The 23,677-nt window shown below is 48.1% G+C and overlaps 1 protein-coding gene across 3 annotated transcripts; it reads right to left on the minus strand.

The window, feature by feature from the left end:
- Positions 1-208: 208 nt before the first annotated feature.
- Positions 209-20,293, minus strand: stx18 (syntaxin 18). 3 transcript variants are annotated; one of them, XM_018735415.2, is made up of 11 exons: positions 20,095-20,293; positions 8,356-8,423; positions 6,753-6,868; positions 6,579-6,656; positions 5,683-5,749; positions 5,109-5,200; positions 4,531-4,616; positions 2,138-2,196; positions 1,160-1,229; positions 954-1,034; positions 209-755 (listed from the first exon to the last, which is right to left on the minus strand). In XM_018735415.2, exons 1-11 carry the CDS (start codon positions 20,245-20,247, stop codon positions 660-662), a joined length of 966 nt encoding a protein of 321 aa, XP_018590931.1. In that variant the 5' UTR covers positions 20,248-20,293; the 3' UTR covers positions 209-659. The 3 variants fall into 3 exon arrangements, with proteins under 3 accessions (XP_018590931.1, XP_018590930.1, XP_018590932.1); XM_018735414.2 differs by having other exon boundaries at positions 6,753-8,423; positions 20,095-20,114; XM_018735416.2 differs by lacking the exons at positions 209-755; positions 954-1,034; positions 1,160-1,229 and having other exon boundaries at positions 2,143-2,196; positions 4,423-4,616; positions 6,753-8,423; positions 20,095-20,114.
- Between the last annotated feature and the right edge of the window lie 3,384 nt (positions 20,294-23,677).

The following is a 23,677-nucleotide window of genomic DNA, read 5'->3' on the forward strand; positions in this document are numbered from 1 at the left end:
AAAAAACATCTGATAAATGAATTAAGGTAAATGTAAATGAATGTAGGTTGCACTGGGGGCAGGAACTCCAAATCAGTACCACCCAGGAATCTAGCTGTGTTCATGTGCTCATGTGTCAGAGATGGCTCTCAATGTACTTGGGGAAATGAACAACAGGAAGTTCACTGCTTTTGGATCAGTACTAGGATACAGCATGGTAAATACACGCTTCAAGTGTACATTTTATTGAGATATAAAGTGTTGGGGCAAAAGCAGAGTCACAACAGTGTATCATACAGAACAATACATTAGATGCCATAAATATTAGTGTCTCTGTTGGCGATTTTCAGGGGGGAAAAAAAAAAATCATGAATCAGTTCTTTTTGATGTGATGTGCTATTTTGATGTCTGTGCAGACAAAAAAAAAAAAAAAAAAAGCTGTAAGCCTCATCTACAGGTAATTAACACCAAGGGCAGACTGGGAAAGGAACTGAAAAAGGCAGGTGGTACAATAAATAGGACCAAAAAGGCTTGAATCAAGTGCAGAGGCTCCATGTTGGCCTGGCGGCTCCCTCGGCTCTGTGGCGGAGGGCAGACGCTCAGCGCCGAGGTACATTGGAAATCTTCCTGACTCGTCACACCTCTTCCGTTCACGTGAGCTGCCGTGACACAGCACAAGGCTAGCTGTCGTACCAGTCCAGGAAGAGCAGCGAGAAGGAGCACATGACGAGGAAGAAAAGGATCCACACGCGGAAGCCGGCGTTGTTCTTGATGGCCTGAACCAAGGAGAAGACGTTAGAGTGAGAACAGCACTCTTCGCTCACTTGCGTCCACTCAGCGTTCACACCAACAGGTGGAGCAGCACATCAGCATCATGTTCATACACTTAATACCAACATTAATGTTTTAGTGACACATTTTTCAAAGAAACTGAAATAAATGCGAACTGGTACGATCAAACCGGATGCAATTACCTCCCTGATGTCCTCGTTCCCTTCTTTGACGTTCTCAGTGGCGCCCACGACGAGCTGGTGAATGTTGTCTATCTCTGTCTCCTGTGGTGGGGGGAGGAGGAGGAGGAGTGTGACATGAGCAGCTCAATGGTTTGCTCAGCCCACTGGCCACACAAATGCTCAGTTACTTGTCGCCATCTCTCCCTGTAGAGCAGGGCGGAGCTCACCTGCTGCAGAACCTTTTCAGCAAAAATCTCCTGGAGCCGAGAGATCTCCACCACCTTGCCTTCGATCTGCCTGCAGGGGGGTCAGAGCCAATTAAGGAACACAGAGGAACCCAACCATGGGCACACGAACAACAGAAGTGGACACCTGCAAAAGGGATCCCTGTGTGTCTGAAGGTGGCCAGCTGTGCTCTGTTAGGGACCAAGATGACCTTCAGCACTGCTGCTGTTGCAGTGTAGAGCTGGCGGAGCCCCCCTGCCTACAGAGGTCATTTTTCAGTGCGAAGCCCAACATAAATGAGCCTCCCACATCCTGCTCTACAGCCCCTGATTTATCTCAGAAAGCTTTTCCCTTTATTAGCCAAATGTAAACAGGTATCCTAGCAACAATGAGCTATAAATAATGGCGAAAAGTGAGCGATGACTCACAGTGAGCTAAGGAGTTCACAGGCAGCTGGTGTTAAGGCTACTATTTAGCCGCACCGGTGTGAGTTAGCTGTGAAGGCACAAGGGAACAGACACAGAGGTGTTTGCAATACCACACGATAACTTCATATCAACAGGTAAAGAAAAGCTCAGGACTGCCGCCCCTGCGTGCTCTGCGGAGAGGACGGCGTCACTGTTGGGAAATCATTCCCGCAGCTATGTCTCCTTCTCTTAATGTAATGCATAAATTGTACTTTTTCTGAGATGTACACCGCTTTGGACAAAAGCATCTGCTAAATGAACAAATGTAAATGTAAATCATTCACTCACTCTCATCATTGCTTCTATGCTTGTATGATTACAGCACCATTACAACTGAGATGGTAAACCTAAAACACAGGTATTTCCATGTATTGTACTGCCTGAAACACTTTACGAATTTGGTGACTGGACAACGTGTGCAGTAATGTTACTGAGGTGAAATGTATTTCCACGCTCTGTCCTGTGGCCTTTGGGTGGAGAGCAGGCGCTGTTCCCTCCACGTGAGTCACTTACCGAACTTCGTCCACCAGGCTGCTCATCTCGCTCACCAGACGCTGGTTCTCTTGTTCAAACTGCGAAACAGAGAAGAGGAGATGGGGTGGAGGGGCAGCTCAGTGGTCACCCTACCTGGGAGTCTGCGAGAACCATAAAGAAGAGGTAGGTGTGCAGGTGTGCGTGTGTGGAGGGGCGGACTGCAATATTATGTGCTCAATGGCACCAGTTTTCCCAAAGTGGAGTTTCAAAATCATAATTCTATTGCAAGACAAGGAGTGTTCAGGTGGACAGAGGTACTGCTCCCGTTGTTACATCTGCTGTTCCTGCTTTGCAGCGTATTGACTGTGACAAGAGTCCTCCTTGTGGACAAGACATACTGTCACTGGTATATTGTGTCTCTCACACACACACACACACACACACAACCTTCAGAAGGTATTCAGATCCCTCCACACTTAGTTTTGTTGTAGACTTATTTCAAAATGACCATACGGATGGCACTAATCAGGTGATGGAGGTACCTGGTTTTCACCACACATGGCATTTGGCATTGAGGCCAGTACTTCTCCCATCAGACCAGAAAATCTATTTCTCTTGTGTTCTTAGAGTCCTGTAAGTGGCATTTGGGAAAAATCCAAATGTCTCTCTAGTGACTCTAGCAAAATCAATGGAATCCTGGTCGCTAGAGCCCTACAGAGATGATTGTCCTACTGGTAGATTCTCCTATCCAAAGCTCTACTAGAGTTGCCATTCAGTACTTTGTCACCTCACCGACCAAAGCCCTTGCTGTCCAAATGCCCGATTTGGCCGAAGGTTGAGTTCTAGGAAGTCTTAGTGGCAACAAACTTCTTCCATGTACATTTTTTGCCACATCAACATCTGAATAAACGTAGCAAATGATGGTGAAAGACACACACAGCACAGGGACACACTTTTGAGATGGCTGCAGATGGCTGCTCTGAAAAGAGCAAACCTACTGTAAGCCAAGATGAAGCTTACAAGGGAGAAGAGTATTTTAAAAGGTGAAAATAAACATTAGTTCCTGCCTACAGAGTATAAAAGTACTTCTGCTCGCTTGGTCTCCTCGCGCACGAAAGGTAAAGCACAGAGGTTCTCGGTTCTGGCTCCGTTGTGGTGAAATGACCTTCCCCTCTCACTCAGAACTGCGGAAACTCTGTCTACATTCTAGAAGGGTCTGAAAACTCACCTCTTCCGGACCCATTTCGTCAAGGATCTCTCCAGCTCATGTAAGGTGTAAATGTTCATGCACCGTAACTTCATGAGCATCACCAGATAAAGCCTTGAATCAGCTGCTACTCCGGCACTGTACGTGATTGTTTGTATATCTTATAATATTTAAAAAAAAACCGGTAGGAGGGTATCAGGATTTGTCTAGCCAGTGTTTTATGCACCTACTTGAACAATGAACATCGGTGCAGCAAGTGGTAGGGAACAAACTAGGTTTACTTGAGAGTCACATGTCTGCAGCCATGTCTCTTTCTCTTAAAGTGATGCGTAAATTGTACTTTTGCAGAGATGTACTTCGCTTTGGACAAAAGCGTCTGCTAAATGAATAAATGTAAAAGCATGATATGAATTAGGAGACAATGTTGTGCTTTGAGCTGGTCAGACGCAGCGCCAAAAATTAAGGGTAGTTACACATTCTCACAGCCTCTGATGACCTGTTGATTCATCCCACTGATTGTCTCCCTAACCTACATCTCTCAAGGCATTGCTCAGGTTTATGTCTCATCTTCTCCGCAGGCTTGCTCACGCAAGGGTCGGACAGCCCCCAGCAGACTGCAGCAGGGCTGCAGGAGCTTTACAGGATGCGCTGAAACACTGGCGAGTCACTTCTGGAATTGCTGCTGAATCACAGCCCAAGCTGGCTGGAAACACCAGCATGTTTTCCATTAGAAGTCAGTCTTAGAGGATGGTTCAAAGAGACAGCACCCGTGCCAAAGGCAAAGGCAAAGCCAAAGATGGATAGTGCACAAGGCGTTGTTAACACAGCCATACAATCCTGAGTGCTGAAGGTGCTCAGAAGGAACTGACTGAATCACTCCATCTCCTTAAGTCACTTGGATTTTTTCCAGTACTAATGTTTTCTGCTGTTTCTGACAACAGCTGCTGAAGATATGACATGAGGGTTACCCGAACTATAAGAGATGCAGGTACGCTATGGGGGAAATTCGATGCATATGGATGGCCAAGTGTAGCACGTTATAATCTTTACAGCACAAAGAGCTGAAAAGGGGCAGCAAATGGATTTAATGCATTGAATCAGGAGATTCACTGCCCACCTGGATGCAGGACCTGGAAAACTTGGCCTACTTGTGGTGTCCAGTGTGAACTCTGTGGTGGTGCAGGACACAAACGGTGTTGCGGTACAGGCTAATGTGAAGACACACCATCTGGATCTCCTCAGGCGAGAGCTCATCTTCCACCCGTCCTTCCTCCCACAGACTGACACTGCTCTCTGGGGCCTCTGGCACCTCTGCAACGGCAAGGGCCACATTATGAGAAATGTTAGCAGTCTTTTCTTCACAGTCAGTTCACAACTGTCCCACTCAAGATACTTCATACATATTCAGTGCCTTGTGTACAATTTTCTCAAATATACACGTCCTCATTACATTGACTATAGTTTTTGTTTTTTTTTTTTTTTTTTTTTAAATTAATATTTCACTACATTTACATTACACACACATGTGGACATACGCACGACACAGAGGAGACCGTCAGCACAGTCCTCCTCTTTTAGCACCTTATTCAAATCATTCCCGTCCTGACGAACACTGATCTCGGCTTTCCTCTTCAACCCCAGTCAACATTCTCACCTTTCACCTTCTACTCAACTGGTGAACAAACGACAATCATCCCTTTGCACTGTGACAACACTGCTCTCCACTTCCCCCTTCCCTTCTGTTCCATACTGCTCCCCACCATCTCCCTCACATTCCACTCAAACACTGGAGTCCATACTCACCACTACTCTCCTCCTTCTGCTCCTTCTCTTCTGAGGGCTCCTTTGAGGGGCTCCTCTCTGCCCTGCTGTGGTGCTCAGGCTCCAGGCGGGAGCTGCAATGACAACAAGTCATGGCAGATCTGACTACATGGTTGTCGCATGATGGAATACCAACCTCATTACTTTTTTTAGGGGTGGATAAAAGATGGTTTGAATGCCAAGAGTTAACACACAACCCTCAAGGTGTCGAGCACACAGACTGTTCTCCAATGAGCGTGGTGATACTGAGCACAGCCTAAAAGTTGAAAATACACAGGATACAATTGGTTGTGTCACACTGACTAACCAGAGGGTTCAGTTACTCAGTCGCCACAGATAGTACCTAATCAGAGTCTCAGAGGACAAAAGTGAGAGAACAGACTCTGTGTACAGCGTTTAGCTAAGTGCCTGCCGCGGTGTGTCGGCGCTGCTGTATATGCAACAAGGCGTACAGCGCTAGTCAAGGCAAGAAGCAGTGTGACACTTGGCAGGCAGCAGATGAGGGAATCCCTGATACAAGAGATGTGTTGTGTTTGTCAAGACCAAAGCTACTCACAGCCTCTTCCTGTCTACGACCCTCTTTACTCTGACAGCTCTCTGCTCGGAGTACAGCTTGCACACACCTGTAAGAAGAGACACACTGTGGCTTCGTGGTCTCCCACAACAAAGATACTGCTCTGTTATTCTGGCACCTCATTTCCACTCCCAGTGCTCAGCCGCTCACTCTGTCATAACCCTGCAGTGTGAACATACTTGGCAATAAAGCTCGTTCTGATTCTGATTTCTGTGGTACTTTCATGGTAACACACTCCATGTTCCATGTACATGTAAATGTACATATTACACTGGAGAAATACAGGCTGCACAGACAGTGACCAGTAAGTGCTAATCTGGGGCTGTCAGTTACAGTTACAGGAAGTTCTTAAGTGAAGTGATGTCAAACCCAAAACCACACTTTTTTGAAGGCGCTCTCTGTAGTCTGATAAAGGTAAAACAGCAGAGCCTTCACTAAGTTATCTGGTCAGCAGAGCTGGTGGCACAGCAGGTAAGGCAGCGGTAATGGTGGCTCTTTACAGTGCCTGAGCTGCACGTTCAGGTGTCGGTTTGAGCCCAACTCAGGGTGTGTGGAGTCGCAGTGTTCTCCCCGTGCTCACAATGCAAAGACACACGCAGAAGACAACCATTGCAAAACACTCGCACAGCCCTCCTTACTATGCAAAACACAATCGAATTCAAACCGATACCGCTGTCTGTACCCTTAAATCATCAGTTGCTTTCGTGTTATTAAATAATTATTTCACCATTCAGCAGATTGTTTCCCAACATGTGCAAAAAACATTTCATTTGTACACATTTATTATATGTGACTGTACGCACCTTTGCGACATATTTGTTAAAGCAAACCCAGAAGAACTCCATCCAACAGCTCTCGTTAGAAGCCCCAATGCTCACCTCTCAAATAGTCTTCTATGAGATCCAAAACAGCTCCACGATGCTCTTTTACCTGGCTGGAGCTGACCTGCTTCTCCGCTGTGAGCAAAAGACACCTGGATCAGTTCTACGTGCGTGTGTATGTATGCGTGCATGGGGGGGGGCTGTAAAGGAGGAGGTGGAACGGGCACTCGCCTTCAGAGCGAAGCTGCCTGATGGCATCCGAGCACGTCCTCATAAAGATCTGGGCATCCTGGTCAATCTGGTCCCGCTCGCTGTCTGTCATGCGGGTTAAATCGGACGAGATTAGGCTGCAGCAGACCAGAGAGAAGGGGTGAGTGAAGGTTCTCCTATCCGAATATTTTACCCTGTGTGCACTTCTTGGGAGGGCATCCAGTGTGAGGGTGCATTTCCTCACGCCACTCTCACGTTGAGCAGAGTGTGGGCACATCTCGTTCCATGACAACAGAGATCTTGAGTCCCACGTGCAGAGAACTCCGCACACGTCGGTCTTAGGCCCAACTAACGCCTCACTTGAACAAGAGGCTTTCAATGGCAAACTGCGCATTTTCTGCCGCTAACTATAACAAGGAACAGACCCTTTAACACATGGATGACAGAGAAATTTATCCCATCGAAATGCAGAATGTGCTACTTTGAGTGGCTTCATTTGTACAATAGAAAAAATGTGTTCAGCTTAAATAGAACAAGTGGTCCTGTACTATCGTTTAGGCAGGACAGGATTCTTCTGCTGTAAATGGATGTTGGAGACTATTGTGAAATTGTAGGAGGAGGGCTGAACACCAGTCCCTCTAGTGGTCGTATGAAGAAGAGCATTAAGAGCTGCACGCGCAAGCGGAACTCGCTCCAGACTTCATACCAACGGCATTAATGACACAACCTCATGTTGGCAAAAATAAAACATGATCAATAGCCTCTTTGCTTTACCAATAAACATTTGTGTGCACATTTCAACACACAGCTCTGTAAAAAGATGAAGCGCAAAGAAGAATGTAAGATTCAAAGAAGCACATTTGCCGGTGCTGAATTGCCGGCGCAGAAAAGGTTCATTACTAAACTGCTGAGAAAACCCAGGCAGGATAAAAGGCAATCATTTAATGAGCGCTAATCCTCTTCCTTACTACAAGTGCTCTCTGCCTGGGGGACTATTGCTCCAACACAAGGAGGTTACAGTGAGCTTCGTTTCGCTTCCATAATCCCCCAATTGAGGAGCCTTTTTTTTGTGGGGCATGTCGACAGAGCCTAGTGCAGGATGAGTCCAACTCCCCCCCAGCCAGAAACCTGGACCACCTCATGGCTAATACCATTCTGTCCACCCTCCTACCCAGCAGGCATCCAGCTCCTGTCTCCGCAGACCTTCTCATGGAGAGGCAGAAAGTGCCAGAGTGCCTTCGCATGGGCTCTGCATTTCAAAAGGGCTCAGCAGAAGTTCCACATGAAGGCCTGGGGCTGTAAGAAGAAGCTGTCAATGCTGTAGAGGTGCAAAGGGACAGCTGGTGGCATAGTGGTTAGAGGTGCTGCCTTTGCATCCAAGGGTCATAGGTTTGAGCCCCACCTCCGGCTGTAGTACCCTTGAGCAAGGTACTTGCCCTAAAAAAAATTTGCCCCAGCTGTAGAAGTGGGTAAATAGATGTCAACTTGTAAGTGTAATAATTGTAACCTTAACACTGACAGTTACTTTGAAGAAAAGCATCAGCTAAACAAATACATGTAAATGTAATATTGGGAGCCCTCTGGTGTGAGAATAAACACAGGTAAACGCAGCAGGTTGTCCTACCTGTCAGCGCTCACATAGTCTTTCCTGTGCTGCAGCAGGAAGTCCTTCAGCTTGGTGATGTTGGAAATCTGGGCAAAAAAGGAGAAGGTTGTGGTGACGTGAAAATACTGAAATCACCAATCGCCAGAATCGACTGGTGCCCCTTACTGCTGAAAAAGTCACGGGGTCTAGGGACATTTCTCAACATAGAACTTGATGTTTATTCTGGACAAAAACGCTCAACGCATATAGGAACCGGCTTCCGTGATGCCACGTTTACCGCAGTAATTTTGCGCATGTTGGAGAACGCTTCCGCCAGGCTGGCAGATGCTTGTGTGGTGTGAGGACAAACACACGGAGAGAGGTGGGAGGGAAACCTAACAATGAGTTCAACTGTGGTAGAGGTCCCGGGGCAGCCGGCCAGCAGTATTTACGGAGAGGGAACGAGCCCCACCTAAATTACGGTAATTACTAAATTGCACAGCTGTAAAGTGACCCGGTTCCCCCGTTCAGGCTCCTAATGATGACTCTAAATGCAGGCCTCAGAGTGTGGGAAACCCAGAGGTGTGTGTGACGAGCGCGAGAGATGACGGGCGTCCAGCAGCCAGAGGTTTGTGACAAACACTGCTCTGTCGCCCCCCCAACCCCACTCCCTGCCCACAGAAGAGAGGAAAAATAAGAGAAGCAAACAAGGCCTCTCGTACAACACTGGCACTTTGTTCTAGCTGGAGGGATGGAAGTGCTGGCTGCCATCTTCAGACCTCCCAGCCTCCGGACGAAAGCACTGCTGGCCCCCGGTGCCATCCTGTCATCCTGCGACACAGGCTACACAGCGGGCTGCGTACCCAGTCCGACGCCACTATCCGCTTGGCTGCCAATGAGAGTCGGCAACGCCGTGCTGCACAGGTCATCCGAGGACAGACCAAAAAGTGCCAAAGACAGGAATCGTTGTACATTTATTCCTTTAGCGCACGGTTTTCTCCAACGCGATGCACAACTAAGAGTTACAAAAGTGCATTTCAGCAGAAATAGAGTGACAGATGCACAGAAGCGATTCTCAAAAGGCAGTGTGTCCAAAACCATGGTATTTGCTAGTAACACTACATGGCGTCCGTTTAGTTATCAGATAAGTCGCTTTGGACAAAAGCGTCTGCTAAGTGAATAAATGTAAATGAAAATGTAAATTTGCAGAAACACAGAGCATGAGTAGCTGCATACAGAACTGGTAGGACATAGCAAGGTACTGTCACACATATTATAACGTAAAGTTATGGAGCACACAGGGGATGAGGAGAGAAGTGAGTCCAAATGAGGTGTGTTTAGAGATGCTTCATGAACTTTAAAAAGGATTCAGTGCTTGTGACGGAAAGAGGAAACTCATTCAAGGACGTTGGAGGCACAATAGAGACTCTCTGGGCTTCTGATTGCACCAAGCAGGCAGAGGTTGAGGAGCTTGGCAGTGTTGGTGGGGTGTGGCGAGCGATCGGGTCCCGCAGGTATGAGCAGATCAGCGTTTGGAACCTGGCAGCTACAGGAAGCAGGTGGAGATAGATGGGAAGGCTTCAGCACGTCAACCACAACCACATCTCATGAAGGATTCCGGACCAGCTGGAGAGAACTGAAGACGGAGGTCAGAAGACCACACGGAAGGGAGTTGCAGTCGTCTGCTAACACAACATTTATAATTCCATTAAACTATATAAATTTGCTCCAAAAACTGCTGTATTCAGTAGTAGTAACAACACATTTTCATTAATGCTCACTGCAATGGCAACACAACGTGTCTTAGGATGGTGGCAGGAAACCAGAGCACCAGGAGGAAAGGCACGCAAACGTGGGGAGAGCGCAGACTGGCTAACGGGATCAAACCCACGTTCAAGAAAAGGGAACAGAACACAACACCGTCGCCAAACACCTCCTGTACTCAAGCTGCCCGAGCCACTCCGCTTCCCGTCCGTCACGCCGTCACGCCAGCAGGTGGCACTCGAGCCACAGCGCTGGCTCCCCGGTCCCTGCGCCGAGGCGGGGGTGACAAGCTGGCCCGCCGAGCCGGCCTGCCTCCTGTGGGTATACATTGAGGCTCTGGTTCCCACTGCTGCCAAGAGGTCTTTACATGAGGTCATGGGGATCAATTGCTCTTGTAATTTAAGACCCTAAAGAGCAAGTAATACCTAAACAATGAGGTAGGGGTGGCCTTGTGCTCTCTGGGATGTGGGTGGGGAGGGGGGGGGGCAGGGGGCTCAGACTGCAGGAGACAGTCAGCCTGGCTACATCTAATCTCATCATCAGGACAAGCCCCCCTGCCCCCACCCAACTGTGGCCCCTTTTACCTTTCCTTACCACTTCCTGTTTCAAATGAGCATGTCGAGCACGTCGAGCACAGGACAGAGCAAGAGGCAGCGAGAGGCTGCGAGGGGTGCGAGTGCACTCACTGCTACGAGAACTACGAAGCACGTCTGGATGAAGGGTTCAAAAGGCAGAGGTGTCTCTTAAGAGTTTAGAGGAAAGCAGGTAACTGGAAAGGGGCCATAACAATCTGCAGGGGCAGGTTCTGCCCACCAGGCACCGCTCTGTGACACCCTGCCCCGGGCCGTGCGGCCCGTCGCCCCCTCCGGCCACCGGAAGGTGTCTGCAATCGAGGAGTCTGCGGCAGGGCTCCGGCGGCGCCACCGGTCGAGTACGTTTAAAAGCGTGTGCGAGCACTTTAGAGCGAGATGCATGACCACCATCAGTTTCAGGACAGAGCAAAAAGGTAACAAACGCAAATATTTGAGACAACAAGGGCACAAAACAAGGATTTAGGGATTGTACAACACAAGTGACTAAAACTACGTTCAAGACATTTACAGCAGACCCAAAACTCGTTGCACACGCTGTCAGACTAAGCACTTGAAGCCATATTTGGTGGATTTTAAAGTAGTCTGCAGCGCATCTTGGAATTATTTTAGGAACAGTGCAAATATCACACCAGTGAAAAAGTAATACATTCCCAGTGGATTGCGGGAATTCGTCCTTTCCAAACTGACAACAGCGCAAAGTTTTCCAAAGCTTTCCTTTTTCGGGGGACAGCTGATGGAGTTACATGGGGGATGAGACTCGAGGGCCAGTGAAACACAGCTCTGAAACCCCGTGACGCACGAAGGTCCATATTTGACAGCAAGAACTATTTTTTATGTTGACACAAGTCATCAGACCTTTGGTTATATAAAACTTTTTTAAAAAGTTTTTTTTTCTTGTGGAAACATTTAATTGCTGCTTTTCAACTTATCAACAGTTAACACAGACTGCAGTTGTACTTGTCAGGTTAGTGTAGTAATGTTGTCCAGTCATGGTCCGTGTTTAATCCATCCTTTTCATTAGTTTAAAAAAACACAATAAAGCAAAAACAATAACACAACTGCACGGGAAACCCTGTAACTAAAAACAGATATGCAAAACACACTCTGGTGATGAGGAGGAGGAGGAGGAAGATTACTAAGAGAACTGCAGGGCCGCACTGTGGCTGCTAACAGAACAGGGTGACGACCGCAGTGAGACAACAGGATAGAGGTAAAAACACAGTGCAGCTTGGTACATTATGCCCACGCTCCAGTGAGCAAGGAAGATGCCCCAGTTCAAATACAAACACACGGTCAACCGGGACACATTTTCCAAATGTTCAGCTCTTATTAACTGGCTGAGTGCCTCACTCACACGGTTAAGGCGATCACGGCGCATGGCGGGACACGTCAGGTGTCATTCAGAGACTTCAGCTTCTCCCTGAGGGTGCACTGAGAAGGGACTCTTACGGGGGAGAGTGGGACAGCGCACGGGACACACACAGCAGTGTCAACACTGAGCGCCGTCACGATCCGGGACATTACGATCATCTCTCACACAGACACACAGTCCCTGCGCTGTCAAAGACGGACGCACTTTACTCTCCCTCCTCTCCCCTTCTTGGTTATGCAAAACTGCAAACTCCAAGGCCTCTCCTGCACATGAGGTTATAATTTGGGGGGGTTTACATGGCATGAGTTTGCCACTAAGCGCTCTCTTTAGTAGCGAGGCTAATGCCAGGTCGGTTCTGTTTGCGCAGGACACGGCAAATTGAACTTAAATGTCCCAAACGTGAGAAGTGAATCCAGCCGAACAGCTTTGTGCAGAAGGAAGAGGGAATGGGCTGCAAGTGTGAATTTGGAGGGGGGGGGGCAACCACACCTCAGCAGGTGTGAGGAAAGCCAGAGTCTTCGCAGACATAAACAGGTTCCTGCAAAGAAAACACTGCGCAGCATCACCAATGTGCAGAAATGAAGAAGGTGACAAACAGGAAGAACACTTCGCTCAAGTTCTGCACTCTGTCACAGCACCTCCATCCTCTCTGCGTTGTTTTGCTGCGGTCAGCGCTACAGGCCGTTCGTTCCTTTCCATCGGGCTCATGCGAACGCTCCGCACCACTTTGTGTTGCGAATGAAACAGAAATTAACCGCCTGGAAACTGAAGTCTTTTACGGCCAGTGTTGTATTGCCACGTCAACTCATTAATATACATCAAAAATCCTAATTGACAGCAAATCTACGAGTACATCTTCAAAAAAAGGTGTAAACAGCAAGTATACTAATTACACGTTTTATGCATTTATGTCCATGATACAATATGGAGCTTGACAGCAGCTGCTCGCATGTGAGAAAACCCCTCCGCACACCAGCAAACAGCTGCGTGTGTGCTTCTCTGCACAGCTGGAGCAGCAGCAACACACAAGCCAGGTGCTGTAAAGGTGAGGGTATGTACAGGTACATCCACAGCACCATGTACACACACGAGCGCACTGTCTGTGCAGTAAGAGATGCTCATCTCAATATTGGTGTGTGTGTGTATGTGTCTCTACGCAACATGTTACACAGCCAGCGCTGAGGGGATTCCCTCATCTGCTTCGGAGCCCCTCCGCTCCCCTCCACTCCGGCCCTGAATGCAGCACCTACAGCTGAGCTGCGTTTAATTAAGACATGTCAACTAACAGCTCAATGCATTGCCGGGAAGCTAAGAGTAACACTCGCGCTCGGCATCTAAATAAAATAAGGGGAAAACCCGAGAGGAGCACTGCGCACACAGGGGCTGAGCGCTGGCTTCCGGCACCTGCGCGCTCTACTCGTTCCTGTGCACGCTGCCAGGACGGGGCTCCTCCAACGCTTGTCCGTGGTTGACGGAGGACGGAGGGTCCCTCGGACCGAAGGGCGACTGACTCGTGGGGACCTGGGAACACAGTGCTGCGTGTTCCCTGCTAGATGGGTGCCTTGGGTGCTCTGCTCTGGGATGTGGAAGAGAGCACCGAACACTTTCTGTGCTCCATACTTTGTCCGGTCTGCCGTAGCGCCAGCCCTGGCACACTTTCAGCCGCATGGCTTCAAGTTCTGGCCAAGGCGCCTCAAAAGTGACTGGGTCCACAAGCGGGCACTTCACTCTTGAGCTGCTTCTAAAGGAGAAGGACAGCAGCGAACAAGAACGTTTTTAGCAGCTAAGCACGAACATGCTGACATCAACACTCCTTTCGAGCACAACGAAATTAAAAAAACTATATGTAACTTAATTACTTTCTCCCCCAGCAGTCAAGGCTCTGTGACAGGAGAATGATTACAAATGAGCAGCAGAAAGAGAGCGAGAGAGAAAACATAACAAAAATTAGAAATAAATATGAACGTACATTCAAACGTTTTTAGACTGCGGTCAATTTGTGGTCTAGACACACGTTACACACTCTGTACGGAGCAGTGCGAGTTGCGTTTGGAGAGGTAACTGAGTCAGGTCAGTAATCGGTGGTGGATTAAACACACATGGGCAGCGCTCATTTCGGGGGCAGGGAGCAGACAGTTTGGACCGCTCCTTACGGTTGCTCAGCAGCAAGGTCAACGTGTTCCACTCTCTTTCATCTCCTTAATGGTTTCTCTGTGTCCCTCGAGAGAAAGCGGGCCAGGTAAGTGCACCATTTTGAGTAATTTGCAACAATTGCAGCATACATTTTAGCATTAGATGTAGTGGGAAGCAAGTGATGAGACTTCAAAAATGAAAATAATGTGCATAATGGGCCAGAACCTGGAGCACAGCTCAAAAACAACATCAACTGTGAACCGCTTCAGCTTGCTGAGCCAACGTAAATGGCACGCTTCCCATAATGGAGTGCGCAGCGGTCCCTGCTGGACGACATTTAAATTACATCCCATCTTCCCCGTGAGGACTCCCAGCAGGCTGTGGGCTCTTCCTCCTGAAGACAACACTGCTGTGGCTTCAATCACATGAGACCAGCAACAATTTTAGGCCATTTTAGGCATCCAGCTGACCAACGCCTGCTTAGATTAATCTTTTTAAAAATTAAAAATCAACAACAAAAACATGTCCTTTCACGGGACAATGGTGCCATAATGTAGAGATGTGTGCCATGATTTGAATGCCAAAAAATGCTTAGTTGACAACAGTGAGCCATCAAAAACTGCCCATTGTGAGCTTACCGCACAAACCTAACATTCCCCAACAGGAAGGCACTGCAAAGCGCTTTGAGAGCAAGGGAAGGACTTTCCGGTCGCAGCGGAAGTCCCAGAATGACAGGAGGATGACTTGCGAGAGCAAACACAGCACATGAGCAGAACGGTCCGGGGTACAGCTAGCCACAAGGCTCCAAGAACAGGGACAGGCTCCCGTCATCTTCTACTGCTACCTCAGGACAGAGCAACCCCACAGGTGATCCATAAGCCATCGAAGGACAGTGAGACTTGAACTGCAGTTCCCTTTCCTAGGAATTTTTGTAAGCCAATAGGTGGGAAAAAAGGGTAATAAGAACACCACTGCAATTGTACAGCACTTCCTTAATAGTCATTTTGCAGGTAATCGCGAGCAAGGTGCAAGTGTGGCATTAACACGTGGATTGGGAAAAGAATAAATTGAGGTATTCATGGTTTTGGGAGAAAAATAAAGTGCTGGAAGGCCATACGGACTGCGAGTGTGTGAAACGCAGCCAGGCCTGAGAAGCGCACTCCGAGAGCACGGTGCCCTCGCCTCGTCTCAGGCAGCGCGCGTTGGCAAATCCAAAAAAAACACCTCTCGGGTGCTCGCTTTGAATCCTGGGCCGTGGGGCGACCGGGTGCTGAGAGCCAGTTCCTACTCAGAAAGAATGCATTGAACCCGAGACGAGGTGTACGAGGTGCATGAGGCGGGCAGGCGAGCCCAAACCGCTTCACCTCTTACAGGAAACCGAGCTCTGGGGCCCGTGACATGACATGCGCCACTTTCATATAGAGTTGCTTTTAAAATGAAACAAAAAAAACCCTATTACATTATATTTATTTTCCTTCTCTTCTCTTATACGGTATCACTGACTGTCAGTAATAGGAAGGAACGCAACGGAGGGCTTAAGAGGCTCACATCTGTTGGGCATTATGGGTAAACGGGCAGCATTGTTGCAGGGGGACCTAATTGAATATTTTCTCTGTTTTGATCTTCCACCTTTAATCACAGACTCTGGTGAGGATCGGTTTTCCCAAAGAAACGCTTACGAGCCGAAAGAAAATGTTATTGCAGCAACTTTATGAAATCATACTTTGAGGGGCTTCAAAAAAAGCATTTAATGTTTTACGCACACAGATGCAAAAAGAAAAAGAAGAAGAAAAAAAAAAACCTGCTGAAACCACAGTATGAGTGTCTGCGAGCCAGGACATTCCAAAGTCAAAATATGAGTTTCCAAAGTTAGGTCTCCTGCTGCTCCCAGACGTGGGAGACGATCACGATGAGTCGCCGCTGGCATTTCCACTCGTCGGGATCACAGCCCACTTTCATCAGACTTAAACCCAACTTGTGACTCCGCACATAACAGCAGGCAGGGGTTGGAGGGAAGAAAAGAGAGAGAAAGAAAAAAAAGAGAAAGAAAGACCCTGTGACAAGAACGGCTGTCGATTTCTTTTCTGATGGGTAGGTGATGGACTGCTGTCTTGTCCAGGGTGTACTCTGCCTCACACACTGTGCTTATGGGTGGGATAGGCTGTGGACCACCACGATCCTGCACTGGACAATGAACAAATGTTAAGGACCCAACCACGTGCGTAGGAGAGACTGGGGAAGGATGTGTCAAAGTCTCCGCACTGCGGGGAAGGAAAAGAGGTGAGCACTGACACACAAACATAATTCCAAGGAGGTCTTTTTACCAGAGTGAAAGCTAACATGGTCTAAAATCCAGTACGTTTCACTGTTTTTTGGTGGAATCCTTGTATACTTTCAAAACCTAACTATTTTGATCCATGAAATGAACACTCACTTATTTATTCGCTATCAGTGGAACCCGGCACAGTGAAGGAGCTGCGAGGCACCTGTGCTACCTGCTGTGCCACTATGCTGCTAAAATGAAGAGAGCGCTTTAGAGAAATGATACAAGGAACATCAGGACGTGTTGAAATGATGAACACTGCAGAAGAATTCTGAAACATTTTTGAGAGCAGTTAAGGGTTTCTTAAGGCTCAGTGGTCCAAATGTGGCTTCACTGAAAGTAGAACTGCAGGGTCACTCTTTTCAAGCTGCAAACATCTTGCGATGCAGGGTTGTTTAAACTACTCGTCCAGGCCATGGTAACTTCCCGTCTGGACTATTGCAATTCTCTCCTGTGTGGCCTTCCTGCTAATGCCATCAAACCTCTGCAGCTTCTACAGAATGCTGCTGCATGAGTTGTGTTTGATTTGCCAAAGCGCTCCCATGTATCTCCTCTACTCATCTCTCTGCACTGGCTTCCTATAGCTGCCCAAATCAAATTCAAAACCCTGGTTACTGTGTACAAATACATCAATAGAACTGCTCCCAGCTATTTACAGGACTTGATCAACCAGTACACACCAGCCAGGCCCCTTCGCTCATCAGAACAGTGGCTGGGCAGCTAATGTGATTTTGCAGCCCAACCATTCCAGCACCCAATCAGAAAAGGCTACCGTGGTGTCAAGATCACTGCATGAAGAACATCCTGGACAGTCCTTTGACCACTGGCAACAATCTCATCACATCAGCCGTTTCATATCTTATTGTTACAGCAGGACCTGAGTGCTCCCTACTCCCCAACAAGAGCGCTAATCTTCTCCATCTCCGGAGCAAGAAGTACTATTGCAGCCACACATCACAAGTAGGGTAAAACTAACCTGTCTCATGTCAGTCTAAACCTAGCTCACGTTCCTATGATAGGAAGAGCCGACATTGAAAGGTATCAAGGGGTCCACAGTGAGAAGCCCGTTGGTTCTCGGTCTTAGCCCCAGTGTGGAGGAACAATCTCTCTCTCTCTCTCTCTCTCTCTCTCTCTCTCTCTCTCTCTCTCTCTCAGAACTCCCTTCCAGCATTCAAGAAGGGTCTTAAACCCGTCTCCTGTGACCCATTTCTCTTCTGACAGCTTTCAAAAGTCAGTCCTTCTCCATCTGCTATCATTATCTATGCATTTGTCTTTCCAATATCACTTCTGTTGGCAGTTACCTGAATAAAGCATACCAGTAAAAAGGCAGCATAAAACAACCAATCGATATCTGTATGTAAAGCTTCTCGTCTGTTGTTGAATGCACTTTTGTTGAGCCCATGACTGCCAAAAGAATAAATGTAAAGGAAATGTAATGGTGTAATATGTGGTCTCACAATGGCTAAAGCTGTTAACAAGTGTGTGTAGGAGTGTCCTATGTTTGTACGGAAGACACTTTACACAGAACATTTGAATACTGGCCCTCCAAGCCACATAGAAAGAATGAAAAAGGACTGAATGCCTTTCTGGGGGGCGTGGGGGTGCAGCGGGTTTGGCCGGGTGCTGTTCTCTGGTGGGTCTGGGGTTCGAGTCCTGCTTGGGGTGTCTTGCGGCGGACTGGCATCCTGTCCTGGGTGTGTCCCTTCCCCCTCTGGCCCGTGTGTGTGTGCGCGCGCGCAAGTGCCTTTCTCTCTTGAATTGCACATGTAAAGTCCTGCTGCGGGTCGTCAGCGCGTTCAGCGTTGAATCCCACTGCTGCTGTAGTTCTCTCGATCAGGGTAACTGACATGAACAGATAAAGTTTACCAGCACCATACAGAGAGGAGGTGAGACTCCTAGCAGAGTGGTGCCAGGACAACAACCTCTCTCTCAATGTCAGTAAAACTAAGGAGTTGGTGATTGACTTCAGGAAACAGGATACGGTTCAGGCACCCATCTACATAGGAGGGGACATTGTAGAATGGGTCAACAGCTTCAAATTCCTCGGGGTCACCCTCACTGCCAAATTCACATGGACTGAGCACACAGCATCAACCATCAAAAAAGGCCCATCAACATCTCCACTTCCTCAGGGTTCTAAAGAAAGCCCAGATGACCACTACAGTTCTCACCACTTTCTACAGGTGTGCTGTGGAGTCCGTCCTCACAGGGTGTAAATTTGTGATTTACATCCTGGGGTGGCAGCTGCTCCATACAGGTCAAGAAAGCCCTACAGAGGGTGGTAAAAACGGCTCAGGAAATCATCGGCACACAGCTACCAGCAGTACAGGACACCTAAAGCACATGCTGCCTCAGAAAGACGATGCGCATCATGAGAGATCATAGTCACCCCGCACGGGCACTTTTCTCTTCCCTGCCATCCGCAAAACGGTTTAGGTCTATTCGAACCCGCACAGCTACGTACAGGAACAGCTTTTACCCCACTGCTGTGAGTATAGAACACTAACCAATGTGCCACCTTTAGTAACTAGAGTTGGACTGCTCCACCCAAGCACATTGGTAAATTACACTGTGACTTTAAGCATTCTTATTCTCTCATTCTGAGTTCTCTGACTGTCAGCTTGCATTATTGTTATTACTGTTACAATTATTTATTGTTATTGCTGTTGCACTACTCACTGTCATTGTTTGTTTGTGCAGTATTTCTATTGTCTCTGTCCTTGTCCATGGTCTGTGGAGAAGCATTTGGGAAGAATTTCATGATACATGTACATGGTACTTGTATCTATGGCAATAAACTTGAAACCAGTAAATCACTGCAACACTGCTTATCCGTCACAAAGGCATCTTGTTGAAAAGAGACTTCCGACACAGGCCACGGTGGCACAGCGAGTAGCGCTGCTGTCTCACAGCACCTGGGTTGTACGAGAGGACATTGGTTCAATCCCCACTCAGCCTGTGTAGAGTTTGCATGTTCTCTCCGTGTCTGTGTGGGTTCCCTCCGGGTGCCCTGGTTTCCTCCCACAGTCCAACGACATGCTGTTCAGGTACTTTGGTGACTAGTCTAAGTCACCACGACCACCTGCGAGTGACAGAGACAGAGAGTGTGTGCTTCACTCACTGCCTCATTGCAAGCAGTGTATGCAGCAGTGTAGCAGTGTAAGTGACCTTGGTGAAGAGGGTGCGGACTCATAACACTATGTAGTGTTCACCGGAAGTCGCTTTTGAGAAAAGCATCGGCTAAATGAAGTAACGTAAATATACATAAAGTTAACAACGTAGCGCCATCTTGGCTCCGTCGCATGGAGCCAAGATGGCGGCCAGTTTCCCACAGCTACAGCCTGGGAAGAGCAGAGAAGTTAGGTGAGGTGGCTGACAGTCCAGGTGACACCGCCAGGACAAACGGGCCAATATCGTATTGCACACTAAAGAGATACACTGTACATACCATTGCACCAAGTTTATTTGCACTAAACTAAGCCTGTCAAGAAGACAGAAGTCAAGACTCAGTCAGTCAGTCAGTCAGTAGCAGTGCGTGCGCCGTTCGTCGTCCCGCGCCTGCCCTGCCTCAATCATCAGCACCACACACTCACCACCTCTCTGGCTCTGCACGAGAAGCCGTTCTTGGGTCTGCTCTTCCTCAGTATCTCGTCTTTGGAAGAGTCGAACCCGACGCCAATCGCTTTGTTCCGCGTTTTCACCGTCTTCACACTGGCTTTGAACAGCAAAGTAATATCAACCGCCATGGCTGACGCTACGGCGGGTCTCGATGCGCTGCACAGCGTCAGCGCAGACACGTCATCATCGATGTCATCATCAATCCGCGACGCGTTGTGCGACTTTGTCTGCAGACCGTGTGCTACAGAGGACAGAGAGAGAATCGTTCCGAGGGAATTTCTTAAATCGGAGTGAAATATTTTACTTTTAATCTCTCTAATCGATAGTTTTCTGTAAAGATATACCTTTTTGATGTGCTTTTCTTGATAAGAGTCCAGAAAGAATTTGATTGAGGGACCATAGTAGTTAGAGCTGCTGCCTTTCGACCGAAAGGTTGCAGGTTCGAATCCCACCTCCAGTTCAGTTGTAGTACCTTTCAGCCAGGCACTAACGCTAAATGTTTGCAGTTAAAAAGTCCCGCTGTATAAATGGGCAAATAATTTTAAGTACCTTAACACAAAGTAGCTACTGACTTTGGAGAAAAGTGTCCGCGAAGTGAGTGAATGTAAAAAAGGAATATGTTTTAAAAAAGCTTACAAAGAAAATGTATGATCTATATACAGTACTATACTGGGCTATTTTCTAACAATATTTTGACAAATAATGTTTTTAACTAGCTTCATTTATTTTCATTAATAATAAATATCATTATTATTATGTATTATTTCTGCATGCTGGTGACCCAGTGGAAGAAATAGGGAACATAAAAGGATTCGCATTAGGAGTGAATTCTGAGGTCGGTAGAGGAACATTGTGACTGGTGTGACGTGGACCCTGCAGAAAAGAAACAGGTTGTTTTTGACTGGAAATAATAATTGATAAAAGTAAACAGCGTGAAGAGTTTCCAGGCAGTGATGTCACTGCAGTACAGCGAGTGACAAATTGCGAGTGGCAGGTAGAAAGAAAAGGAGCCAAAGTGTCAGACTTCCCAGGACCTACCTTCCTCCCTCCTTCAGCGCTTCGCCGCAACGAGGCGATGTGCCGTTCCTTTGTGTCGTCGCTCACGACGTTGGGCCTTACCGAACACGATAAGGCCCCGAAGGGCTCTGGTTAAGATTCGAGATGATAATTATAATTAGAATTATAGAAGAAGAAGGTTTCCAGAGAATATTTCTCTTACAAATGACAGAGTAAAACTTAGTCCGCACCCAGTGCACACAGCTACTTGTTTTACCAGAGTACCAGAGTATCGGTGTACGCTGCGAATTCAAGCTGCTCTTAGAAGGTACGTCTCGCTCTCCAACTTTCTACCTGCCCCGGCGGCTCCTGTAAGCAGTGTGCTGGAGGGGAACCATCTAGGGGCCATAGATCTGTCTTCGAAAAACAAATAAAACGTAGTAAAGTCTTAAATGTCACACTTGAGATTTAATCAGCAAAGTGGTTTTAAAAGAAATGCTGTTTTAATGGAAATCATTAGAGCCCATTAAGACGGGAACGGAGGCCTGCAGTTCCGCTCGATCGGAGCGGCGCGCAGGAGCCGTTCGGAGCCTTTCGGACGCCGCGCTCGGCGGGCGTGTGAGCGCCGTCGCCTCGTAGCACGTGTTCCCGCCGAACCCGATAAGAGACAGGCGACGTGTGTTGGCGCGCGTGCGTTGGGCGCTGCTCAGAAAAGCCTCCTCTGTCTCCTCGTTTGAGCCCTATAAAAGCGGCACCGCAGCGGTTTGTTCGCCTTCTGTCGCAGCGGGACTGACGCAGCAACACGGGGCTCCAAAGCGCGTTCGTGTCGTCCGCTACAACGGGGCATCCAAAGAGACTCCGCCGCGTGAATCGCAAAGGCTTCCGGGGCTCAACTCTTCATCGTCGCTCGCGTGGGTCGCAAAGGGAAATGCGGCCTTCTGCGTTCGACCCTCCTTCGGCGCTTTTCGGAGCTTTACCCCTTTTTCCACGCAGATGTGAGAGAAACGAGTTGAGCGCTGGGCTACCGTGTGAACGACGCTCGATCCACAAAGAAAAGAACTTCCCTCCTTTCGTTCCTTCCTTCGCGCTGCTTGGCAAGATCAGTGTGTGGAGCCCAGTTTCCTGCTCCTTGAGCGATCAGACAAGTTACAAGTATCGCTGCTTCAGGAGCTGCTCTTCTTCTTCTTCTTCACTCTGCGGTGTTCATCCAAAGGGAGCGATCGGTGCAGACAGCAGACAAACGTCTTCTTTTCGCTGCTCTACTGAAACACGCATCTGAGCTCTTGTTGCAGGCCCAACAAAAGCACACGAAACACATGGTTTCTCACATCGAAAAAAGCAAAACGAATAATAACCGAAATAATAAATAAACGGAAGTCACAGTTCAGTCACTTTGGCAGCATTTGCACGTCACCAACTGTACTGTGAGGTCGAGCTGAAGGTGATACTCGTCACCACTGTGGCCACATGGGAAAGGCGCACAATATTTAATGGAAACCACAATGTGGGGCAGCTAGTAGCGTCATGGTCTTGGGACACAAAGGTTGCAGGTTTGAATCCCACCTCCAGCTGTAGTACCCTTGAGCAAGGTACTTACCTTGAATTGGCCAGTGAAATTACTCAGCTGTGCAAATGGGTAAAAAATACTATAGTAAGTGGCAGTTGCTGTGGAGAAAAATGTTAGCGAAATGAATGAGTAAATGTGACCCAAGCTGTGGTGTTGCCAGTGTGAGAAACAACTGAAATAATGTCCTGTCTAGACACATGTAGTAATTTGCACGTACAGTAGAGTCATTTCACCGAGAAGCCTGTTTGGTGCCCGTCTCCAGCACCGCTAGGTCCCTGCGACACGGCCTAGGTTGCATGGGAGAGCAGAGGGCTCGTTGCTCTGTGCTTTTCTCATTTCCTCAGTTAGCGTGTCTGCCCAGCGCTGCGTTTCCATATCATCTTCTGCCTCCTCAGCAGCCGACGGTGAGCCGCTACACACACACACACACACACACACACACACCACGAGCTCCAGAAGAGTGACCGCTTTGCTGTAATGGGCCAAACAAGCACAAGGCGCTGCGAAGGCACCACTAGACCAACTGCCGTCGACGGAACCCCAGAACTCCAGAAATTCATCCTTGCTGCTCAGCTGGAAGGTTTCACTGAGGCCATGGACTGAAATGGGTTCGTAAACTCAGAGCGGACTGGCTGAGCGGGGACGGCTGGTGGCGTAGTGCTTGGAGCTGCTGCCTTTTGGGTTTGAGTCCCGGCGCCCGCAGTACTACCCTTGAGTTAGGTACTTACCCTGCTCAGCTGTGTAAAAGGGCAAATAATTGTAATCGCTTTGGAGACAAGTGTCGGATACAGGTGATGTATGGATGAGTGACCCAGTGTAAGTAGTGTATCTAGCAGTGTTAGTCACCGCAGTGAATAAGGTGTGTTGGCTGATGACACTACATAGAGTTCACTGGAAGTCGCTTTGGGGAAAAGAATGAGACTGTTGGCTCTTCCACACGGAGTAGACATACAGGCACAAGGGACACCTGGCTGTGTTACGCTCACACCATTAAG

This window comes from Scleropages formosus, chromosome 11 (assembly GCF_900964775.1).
Source record: "Scleropages formosus chromosome 11, fSclFor1.1, whole genome shotgun sequence".
NCBI lineage: Eukaryota > Metazoa > Chordata > Actinopteri > Osteoglossiformes > Osteoglossidae > Scleropages > Scleropages formosus.

Excerpts from the sequence above, each read along its gene's own strand:
- stx18 (XM_018735414.2), bottom strand. The coding sequence starts at position 7,125 with ATGCGCAGTTTGCCATTGAAAGCCTCTTGTTCAAGTGAGGCGTTAGTT. Across the intron at positions 1,230-2,137 it reads AGCCTGGTGGACGAAGTTCG|GCAGATCGAAGGCAAGGTGG; the intron begins GTAAGTGACTCA and ends ACCCCCCTGCAG. Across the intron at positions 756-953 it reads GGAACGAGGACATCAGGGAG|GCCATCAAGAACAACGCCGG; the intron begins GTAATTGCATCC and ends TCCTTGGTTCAG.